The 10,355-nt window shown below is 47.5% G+C and overlaps 1 protein-coding gene across 2 annotated transcripts in view; it reads right to left on the bottom strand.

The window, feature by feature from the left end:
* Positions 1–197: 197 nt before the first annotated feature.
* The window catches only part of LOC139366932 (armadillo repeat-containing protein 3-like), an 84,879-nt gene continuing 74,721 nt past the window's right edge, over positions 198–10,355 (bottom strand). The window contains exons 14-18 of one of the 2 annotated variants that reach the window (XM_071104691.1): positions 4,539–4,646; positions 4,015–4,113; positions 3,524–3,724; positions 3,171–3,333; positions 2,658–3,085 (exon numbers count right to left, since the gene is read on the bottom strand). In XM_071104691.1, coding sequence (XP_070960792.1) covers positions 2,879–3,085; positions 3,171–3,333; positions 3,524–3,724; positions 4,015–4,113; positions 4,539–4,646 — 778 coding nt within the window. In that variant the 3' untranslated portion in view covers positions 2,658–2,878. Of the gene's footprint in view, positions 3,086–3,170; positions 3,334–3,523; positions 3,725–4,014; positions 4,114–4,538; positions 4,647–10,355 lie in introns of both variants that reach the window. The other variant, XM_071104692.1, reaches the window with a different exon arrangement.

Raw genomic sequence — 10,355 nt, 5'->3', positions numbered from 1 at the left:
TCTCTCAACGTTACAACAATTATTCTCTGGGTAAAAGACCGCCCACTTTCCAGCCTGAAGATCACTGACATCATGAGTTGACATTGTTTTTTTTCGTGTTCCCAGTTGTCTTGAAAGCACCATGAAAACAACGAGGACAAATCTTGATGTCAGTGATCTTCAGATCTGAAAGTCGGACCTCTTGTCAAGGCACAAGTGAGTCTTGCAGTGTTTATTAATCCAAAGGGAATAGGCAAGAGAATGGTCGTAGACAGGCAAAAAGGTCAAAACCAGATCAGAGCAGGAGGTACAGAGTGGCAGACAGGCTCGTGGTCAAGGCAGGCAGGTACAGAGTCCAGAACAGGCAAGGGTCAAAACCGGGAGGACTAGAAAAAGGAGAATAGCAAAAGGAGTACGGGAAAAACACGCTGGTTGACTTGACTAAACATACAAGACAAATTGGCACAGAGAGACAAGAAACACAGGGATAAATTCCAAGTTGGATGACCATTCAAAACGATTTTTCCTAGTCTGAGCTAGTTTTTTCCACCCTGAGTTGCCAGTTGTCTTGAACGCGACAAATGCCCTTACTAGATGATATATTATTTAGGTCAGAGTTGATAAGGAACATCGACTGAGAGTTAGAGGCCAATCCCTTATTTTGTTGTTGGACAGGATGGTTCTGTGAAATACTGTACATGTCTCATACTAAAGATCCAAATCTAACCAATCAAAAATGATTCATGATATTTTGTAAAAATGTTGAGCAGTCACAAGACATGAAATAGTTAGAGTAATTGTCTTATTTCCAACAGAGAGAATAAATAGTAGCCAAATTCAAGATTTGTGGGTGTCACGTTCTGACCTTAGTTCTTTTGTTATGTCTTTGTTTAGTATGGTCAGGGCGTGAGTTGGGTGGGTTGTCTATGTTCCTTTTTCTATGATTTGGGATTTCTGTGTTTGGCCTGGTATGGTTCTCAGAGGCAGCTGTATATCGTTGTCCCTGATTGAGAACCATACTTAGGTAGCCTGGTTTCACTTTTGAGTTGTGGGTGATTATTTTCCGTGTCAGTGTTGGTGCAAAACAGGACTGTTTAGTTTGTTTTGGTATTTCACATTGTTATTTTGTAGTTTAGTGTTCATGTAAATAAAGTATCATTATGGACACTTACCACGCTGTGCATTGGTCTGACATCTCTTACTCCTCGTCAGAAGAAGAGGACAATCGTTACAGAATCACCCACCCCTAAAGGACCAAGCAGCGTGGTAATGGGCAGCAGCAGCAATCTCAGGATTCCTGGACATGGGAGGAGATTCTGGATGGCAAGGGACCCTGGGCACAGGCTGGAGAGTATCGCCGCCCTAAGGCAGAGCTGGAGGCAGCGAAAGCCGAGAGGTGGTGGTATGAGGAGGCAGCACGGCAGCGTGGCTGGAAGCCCGAGAGGCAGCCCCAAAAATGTATTGGGGGGAGCACACGAGGAGTGTGGCGAAGTCAGGTAGGAGACCTGCGCCAACTCCCTGTGCTTACCGTGGAGAGAGAGGGACCGGGCAGGCACCGCGTTATGCCGTGAGGCGCACAGTGTCCCCGGTGCGCAGGCATAGCCCGGTGCGGTACATAGCAGCGCCTCGTATCGGCCGGGCTAGAGTGGGCATCGAGCCAAGTGCCATGAAGCCGGCTCAGCGCATCTGGTCTCCAGTGCGTCTCCTCGGGCCGGGGTACATGGCACCAGCCCTACGCATGGTGTCCCCGGTTCGCCAGCACAGCCCAGTGCGGGCTATTCCACATCGCCGCACTGGCCTGGCTACGGGGAGCATTCAGCCAGGTAGGGTTGGGCAGGCTCGGTGCTCGAGACCTCCAGTGCGCCTTCACGGTCTGGTCTATCCGGTGCCACCTCCACCCACCAGCCCTCCGGTGGCAGCCCCCCGCACCAGGCTGTCTCTCCGTCTCCTCCCTACAGGTGCTCCCGCCTGTCCAGTGCTGCCAGAGTCTCCCTCCTGCCCAGAGCTGCCAGAGTCTCCCGTCTGTCCTGAGCTGCCAGAGTCTCCCGTCTGTCCTGAGCTGCCAGAGCCGCCCGCCTGTCCTGAGCTGCCAGAGCCGCCCGTCTGTCCTGAGCTGCCAGAGCCGCCCCTCTGACCTTAGTTATTTTGTTATGTCTTTCTTTAGTATGGTCAGGGCGTGAGTTGGGTGGGTTGTCTATGTTCCTTTTTCTATGATTTGGGATTTCTGTGTTTGGCCTGGTATGGTTCTCAATCAGAGGCAGCTTGTACGGGTGGATATCTCAAAAGAGTCATTCACATGACTATTTGCCTCAAACCCCTTACGACTACATGCACTTCTATTATACTATATTTTTTTCAATAGTTTTGAAAACAACCGATGAGCACTCCCGGCCTGCAGAGGGACTGACTGGTTGATCAGTGGCCAGTCTGACCTTGTGCTACTCCCCATCCTACCACACTATGGACCCATGTCAAAAGGTCAATGCACAACATTCAGAACTAAATTCTAATGTATTTTGCCCAATAATCACAGACGTTTCAACATCCTCTGTGTTTTGTTGACAAGACATTACCCAACTTTACTAACGTCAGATGCTGAGAATCAGAAATCCATGTGATACTTTAAATGGTAACAGTGTCTTCTGGGTAAAATAACTCAGCACAAAGAAAGAATGGGATAGCTGCACAGTCTAGATCAGACAGTTTATAAGGTCTAGTGTTGTTTACAAAGTACAGTACAGTCTGGCATTGTATAACTTGGGGTTGTGTGGTGGACCTTAGCAGCCTCCCAGGGTATGGTGTATTTTAACATGTGGTTATATAGTCTGGTATGGTGTAGTTATAAAATGTATTTTAACATGTGGTTATATAGTCTGGTATGGTGTATTTTAACGTGTGGTTATATAGTCTGGTATTGTTTGGCCTGGGGTGTATTGGCTCTCAGCAGCCTGCCAGGCTGGTGTATGAGGTCCACCAGGTGAGCTCTGGGCTGGGGCTGGCACCCTGGGTAGTGGGGCGTCCCAACTGAGAGGAGGACCTCATTCCACACCCGGTTATACTCCCCCCTCACCAGGCTACAACTCACACCTATACGGTCAGCCAACACCTGGGGAGAGAGAGGAGTTAGGGACTAGAATAAGAGTGAGAGAGCGATAAAGAGAAAGAGAGGAAAGAGATAGTACACTACCCACCTTATAAAGCAGAGCCCTGTGGTAGTAGGTTCCCTTGCGTATCTGTCCGATGGGGATGATGTTGGACTGTAGTTCGTAGCGCAGCTCACTGAGGTGGAGCTCCCACAGGAAGTCATGCTGTCTGTCCACCTCCACCGCCCCGCCCATCACCTCACTCACCAGCCTAACAGCCAATCACACAGCAGATAGGGGCTGAACGGCAGCAGCCACAACCAATGATAAAGGAACTGCCTGTTAGTGGGGTTTTGTGTTAGTTTTGGGTACCTTATTCTTAGTTGTGTGTTAGTCATTTGAGGTTGTGTGTTGGTTGTCAGTTGATTATTTGTAGGTTATTTAAGTACTGTCTTTCTGACCTGGCTAAGGCGCTGTACTGCTCACTCTCCACGTGCAGCGGGAGGATGGTCTTGGTGGCCTCGGTAACCAGGGCGTGGAACGCAGCATCATACGGGAGCATCCACGGCTTCTCTGTTACCGTGGCTACCTCCTGCTGGGGCTTACTCTCATCCTCATCTCTCAGTTTCTCGTCCTCCTTCCGCCCTTTACTCTTCCCTTTACTACAGGAAGACAGTGTGAAAGAGAAAGGAAAGAGACAGCCACTTTACCTGTCCTCTTGATACATACAGCCAGAAGAGGACTGGCCACCCCACAGAGCCAGGTTCCAATGTGCTTCTAAATCTGACTTGTTTTCTCTTTGTGGTTTTACGCTGGGTAAAAAGAGCTTCATCAAATACATCTGATTTGATTTACTGTACTTCAGTTCTAACACACACACCCTCTCTCGTGTTCTTCGTCTCTCACACACACACACCCTCTCTCGTGTTCTTCGTCTCTCTCTCACACACACCTGGGGGTCCTGGTGGAGCCCTTGCTGCTGAGTACAGATGCAGTGCGAGTCTCGGTGGGGCTGTCCTGTTGTCTCTCCTCTGACTGATCGACTGACACCCTGCAGGACAGGTACAGTACAGTTACACACACTTCCTTTCTCCTTTTGGTCAGACGACAAAAACATCTCCAAGCACATACTGTAGATGCATTGATATGCAATGCATTCGGAAAGTATTCAGACCACTTGAAACGTTAGCCTTATTCTTAAATTGATTAAACAAAAAAAGTCCTCATCAATCTACACACAATACCCCATAATGACGAGGCAAAAATAGGTTTTTAGAAATGTTTTCAAATGTATTAAAAATAAAAAACAGAAATAGCTTATTTACACACAAGTATTCAGACCCTTTACTTGAGACTTGAAATTGAGCTCAGGTGCATCCTGTTTCCATTGATCATCCTTGAGATGTTTCTACAACTTGATTGGAGTCCACCTATGTTAAAATGAATTGATTGGACATGATTTGGAAAGGCACTCACCTGTCTATATAAAGGTCCCACAGTTGACAGTGCATTTCGGGGCAACAACCAAGCCATGAGGTCGAAGGAATTGTCCGTAGAGCTCCGAGATTGTGTCGAGGCACAGATCTGGGGAAGGGTACTAAAACATTTATGCAGCTTTGAAGGTCCCCAAGAACACAGTGGCCTCCATTCTTAAATGGAAGAAGTTTAGAATCACCAAGACTCTTCCTACAGCTGGCCGCCAGGCCAAACTGAGCAATCAGGGGAGAAGGGCCTTGGTCAGGGAGGTGACCAAGAACCCGATGGTCACTCTGACAGAGCTCCAGAGTTCCTCTGTGGAGATGGGAGAACCTTCCAGAAGAACAACCATCTCTGCAGCACTCCACCAATCAGGCCTTTATGGTAGTGGCCAGACAGAAGCCACTCCTCAGTAAAAGGCACATGACAGCTTGGAGTTTGCCAAAAGGCACCTAAAGGACTCTCAGACCATGTGAAACAAGATTCTCTGGTCTGATGAAACCAAGACTGAACTCTTTGGCCTGAATGCCAAGCCTCATGTCAAGAGGAAACCTGGCACGATCCCTATGGTAAAGCATGGTGGTGACAGCATCATGCTGTGGGAATATTTTTCAGCGGCAGGGCCTGGGAGACTAGTCAGGATCGAGGGAAAGATGAATGGAGCAAAGTACAGAGAGATCCTTGATGAAAACCTGATCCAGAGCGCTCAGGACCTCAGACTGGGGTGAAGGTTCACCTTCCAACAGGACAACAACCCTAAGCACACATCCAAGACAATGTAGGAGTGGCTTCAGGACAAGTCTCTGAATGTCCTTGAGTCATCCAGCCAGAGCCCGGACTTGAACCCGATCGAACATCTCTGAAGAGACCTGAAAATAGCTGAGCACCAAAACTCCCCATCCAACCTGACAGAGCTTGAGAGGATCCGCAGAGAAGAATGGGAGAAACTCTCCAAATACAGGTGTGCCAAGCTTGTAGCATCATACCCAAGAAGACTCGAGGCTGTAATTGCTGCCAAAAGGGCTTAAACAAAGTACTGAGTAAAGGGTCTGAATACTTATGTAAATGTCATATTTAAGTTTTGATATTGAAAATGTCTAAAAACCTGTTTTTGCTTTGTCATTATGGGGTATTGTGTGTAGATTGATGAGGGGGGGGGGGGGGAATAATTTTATCAATTGTAGAATAAGGCTGTAACATAACAACATGTGGAAAAAGTCAAGGGGCCTGAATACTTTCTGAATATGCTGCATACGGTGAGGCCTTAAGGAGTTAAATGTCAGTTTATTAATGAGTCTGATGGAACAAGCATGCATGATTGTTATCTTTCTGAGGCCCTATAGCTCCTGTCCCTGACTACTGCCCCCTGACTACTGTCCCTGACTACTGTCTTTGTTGACTGTGCCTGACGACTGTGCCTGACTACTGTCTCTGTTGACTGTCCCTGGCGACTGCGCCTGACTACTGCCCCTGACTACTTCCCCTGACAACTGGGCTTCTCTCTCCGCCAGAGCAGGCCTGTTTAACATGTAGCAGCATTAGTCCCACTTCCACTCCTCTCTCCCCCTAAACACTAACAATAGGACAACTCCATCACTACACTATCACTACACAGTACTATATCACTACACATTACTCTAAAGGAAACATTCGCACTGAGCTAAAGAGTAGAGCTGCTGCTTTCAAGGTGCGGGACTCTAACCCAGTAGCTTAAAATAAATCCTGCTATGCCCTCTGACGAACCATCAAACAGGCAAAGCACCAATACAGGGCTAAGATTGAATCGTACTACACAGACTCCGACGCTCGTCTTATTTGGCAGGGCTTGCAAACTATTACAGACTTACAAAGGGAAGCACAGCTGAGCTGCCCAGTGACACGAGCCTACCAGGCGAGCTAAATCACTTCTACGCTCGCTTCGAGGCAAGCAACACCGAGGCATGCATGAGAGAATCAGCTGTTCCGGACGACTGTGTGATCACGCTCTCCATAGCCGACGTGAGTAAGACCTTTAAACAGGTTAACATTCACAAGGCCGCAGGGCCAGACGGATTACCAGGACGTGTGCTCCGGGCATGTGCTGACCAACTGGCAGATGTCTTTACTGACATTTTTAACATGTCCCTGATTGAGTCTGTAATATCAACATAATAAAGCAGACCACCATAGTCCCTGTGCCCAAGAACACTAAGGCAACCTCCCCAAACAACTACAGATGTCACGACCGTTGAAAGAACTGGACCAAGGTGCAGCGTGGTTAGCGTACATATTATTTTATTTTAGAAAAGACAAACAAAACAATAAACACTACAAAACAAACTGTGAAGCTAAAGGCTATGTGCCATAACTAAAGTAAATTTCTCACAAAGACAGGTGGAAAAAAAGGGCTACCTAAGTATGGTTCTCAATCAGAGACAACGATAGACAGCTGTCCCTGATTGAGAACCCTACCCGGAAAAAACATAGAAATACAAATAATAGAGTATAGAATAACCACCCTAACTGACACCCTGACCAAACCAAAATAAAGACATACACAGGATCTCTAAGGTCAGGGTGTGACAGTACCCCCGCGACAAAGGTGCGGACTCTGGCCGCAAAACCTAAACCTATAGGGGAGGGTCTGGGTGGGCATCTATCCGCGGTGGCGGCTCAGGTGCGGGACGCAGACCCCGCTCCACCACTGTCTCATCCCACTTTGGTGGCACCTCTGGTGCGGGGACCCTCGCCGGACTGGGGTCCCTCGTTGTGGGCCCCGGACTGGGGACCCTCGTTGCGGACCCCAGACTGGGCACCCTCGTTGCGGACCCCAGACTGGGCACCCTCGTTGCGGGCCCCGGACTGGGCACCCTCGTTGCGGGCCCCGGACTGGGCACCCTCGTTGCGGGCCCCGGACTGGGCACCCTCGTAGCGGGCCCCGGACTGGTCACCCTCGTTGCGGGCCCTGGTCTGGGCACCCTCGTTGCGGGCCCCGGACTGGAGGCCGTCTCTGGAGGCTCCGGACTGGAGACCGTCTCTGGAGGCTCCGGACTGAAGGACATCGCTGGAGGCTCCGGACTGAAGGACGTCGCTGGAGGCTCCGGACTGAAGGACGTCGCTGGAGGCTCCGGACTGAAGGACTATGTCTATGGTGGCCTGATATGGTTCACAATCAGAGGCAGCTGTTTATCGTTGTCTCTGATTGGGGATCATGTTTAGGTAGCCATTTCCCTTGGGTGTTTGTGGGATATTGTCTATGTGTAGTTGCCTGTCAGCACTCGTTTGTATAGCTTCACGTTTTGTTAGTTTGTTCAGTGTTCATTCTTTAAATAAATAAGAATGTACGCATGCCACGCTGCGCCTTGGTCCGATCCTTATAACGAACGTGACAGGCTGGTAATGGCTCACATTAACACCATTATCCCAGAAACCCTAGACCCACTCCAATTTGCATACCGCCCAAACAGATCCACAGTTGATGCAATCTCAATTGCACTCCACACTACCCTTTCCCACCTGGACAAAAGGAACACCTACGTGAGAATGCTATTCATTGACTACAGCTCACCATAGTGCCCTCAAAGTTCATCACTAAGCTAAGGATCCTGGGACCAAACACTTCCCTCTGCAACTGAATCCTGGACTTTGCCCCCAGGTGGTGAGGGTAGGGAGCAACACATCCGCCACGCTGATCCTCAACACTGGAGCCCCTCAGGGATGCGAGGTCAGTCCCCTCCTGTACTCCCTGTTCACCCATGACTGCGTGCCTAGGCACGACTCCAACACCACCATTAAGTTTGCTGACGACACAACAGTGGCCTGATCACTGACAACGATGAAACAGCCTATAGGGAGGAGGTCAGAGACCTGGCCGGGTGGTGCCAGAATAACAACCTCTCTCTCAACATAATCAAGACAAAGGAGATGATTGTGGACTACAGGAAAACGAGGACCGAGCACACCTCCATTCTCATCGACGGGGCTGTAGTGGAGGAGGTTGAGAGCTTCAAGTTCCTTGGTGTCCACATCACCAACAAACTAGAATGGTCCAAACACACCAAGACAGTAATGAAAAGGGTATGACAAAGCCTATTCACCCTCAGGAAACTAAAAAGATTTGGCATGGGTCCTCAGATCTTCAAAAGCTTCTACAGCTGCAACATCGAGAGCACTGGTTGCATCACTGCCTGGTACGGCAACTGCTCGGCCTCCGACCGCAAGGCACTACAGAGGGTAGAGGGTACATCACTGGGGCGTCATTGCAGGAACATTTCCAGTGCTTTGGTGATTTTCCAGTTTCTATACTGTTTTCCCAGAAGTAGTGAAACAGAATCAATATGGGGTTAATTATTAGACATATGTAAGCATGTGAAATCATGTGAATGTACAAAGCTGGATCAACACAGGCCTGGACATTCTTTGTCTTGTGAAGGCCTTTGGACAGGAACATTAGTTAATCAGTTATAGTCACCATTAGACATGCACTTGTATTAGGAGTGCGCATGTCAGTTTATTTTTACAATGTCACGCCACCAATATAATCTATGCCCCAATGTCTGAGCCAATAAGAAAATGGAAACTAAGAAAGGCAACAAGATAAGGGTGGTCAAGCCTAAAGGGTATTACAGTGCCTTGCAAAAGTATTCACTCCCCTTGGCATTTTTCCTATTTTGTTGCATTACAATCTGTAATTTAAATGGATTTTTATTTGGATTTCATGTAATGGACATACACAAAATAGTCAAAATTGGTGATGTGAAATGAAAAAAATAACTTGTTGCAAAAAACTGTAAAACAATGAAAAATTTAAAAGTGGTGCGTGCATATGCATTCACCCCCTTTGCTATGAAGTCCCTAAATAAGATATTGTGCAACCAATTACCTTCAGGAGTCACATAATTAATTAAATAAAGTCCACCTGTGCGCAATCTAAGTGTCACATGAACTGTCACATGATCTCAGTATATATATAGTGGGGCAAAAAAGTATTTAGTCAGCCACCAATTGTGCAAGTTCTCCCACTTAAAAAGATGAGAGGCCTGTAATTTTCATCATAGGTACACTTCAACTATGACAGACAAAATGAGAAAAAAAATTCCAGAAAATCACATTGTAGGATTTTTAATGAATTTATTTGCAAATTATGGTGGAAAATAAGTATTTGGTCAATAACAAAAGTTTATCTCAATACTTTGTTTTATACCCTTTGTTGGCAATGACAGAGGTCAAACATTTTCTGTAAGTCTTCACAAGGTTTTCACACACTGTTACTGGTATTTTGGCCCATTCCTCCATGCAGATCTCCTCTAGAGCAGTGATGTTTTGGGGCTGTTGCTGGGCAACACAGACTTTCAACTCCCTCCAAAGATTTTCTATGGGGTTGAGATCTGGAGACTGGCTAGGCCACTCCAGGACCTTGAAATGCTTCTTACGAAGCCACTCCTTCGTTGCCCGGGCGGTGTGTTTGGGATCATTGTCATGCTGAAAGACCCAGCCACATTTCATCTTCAATGCCCTTGCTGATGGAAGGAGGTTTTCACTGAAAATCTCACTATACATGGCCCCATTCATTCTTTCCTTTACACGGATCAGTCGTCCTGGTTCCTTTGCAGAAAAACAGCCCCAAAGCATGATGTTTCCACCCCCATGCTTCACAGTAGGTATGGTGTTCTTTGGATGCAACTCAGCATTATTTGTCCTCCAAACACGATGAGTTGAGTTTTTACCAAAAAGTTTGATTTTGGTTTCATCTGACCATATGACATTCTCGAGGGAGATTATCAGTGGTCTTGTATGTCTTCCATTTCCTAATAATTGCTCCCACAGTTGATTTCTTCA

The sequence above is a fragment of the Oncorhynchus clarkii genome, chromosome 15, assembly GCF_045791955.1.
Source record: "Oncorhynchus clarkii lewisi isolate Uvic-CL-2024 chromosome 15, UVic_Ocla_1.0, whole genome shotgun sequence".
NCBI classification, from domain to species: domain Eukaryota; kingdom Metazoa; phylum Chordata; class Actinopteri; order Salmoniformes; family Salmonidae; genus Oncorhynchus; species Oncorhynchus clarkii.
Note: the sequence above shows the minus strand (reverse complement) of the source record. Positions and strands in the feature narration are given on the sequence as shown.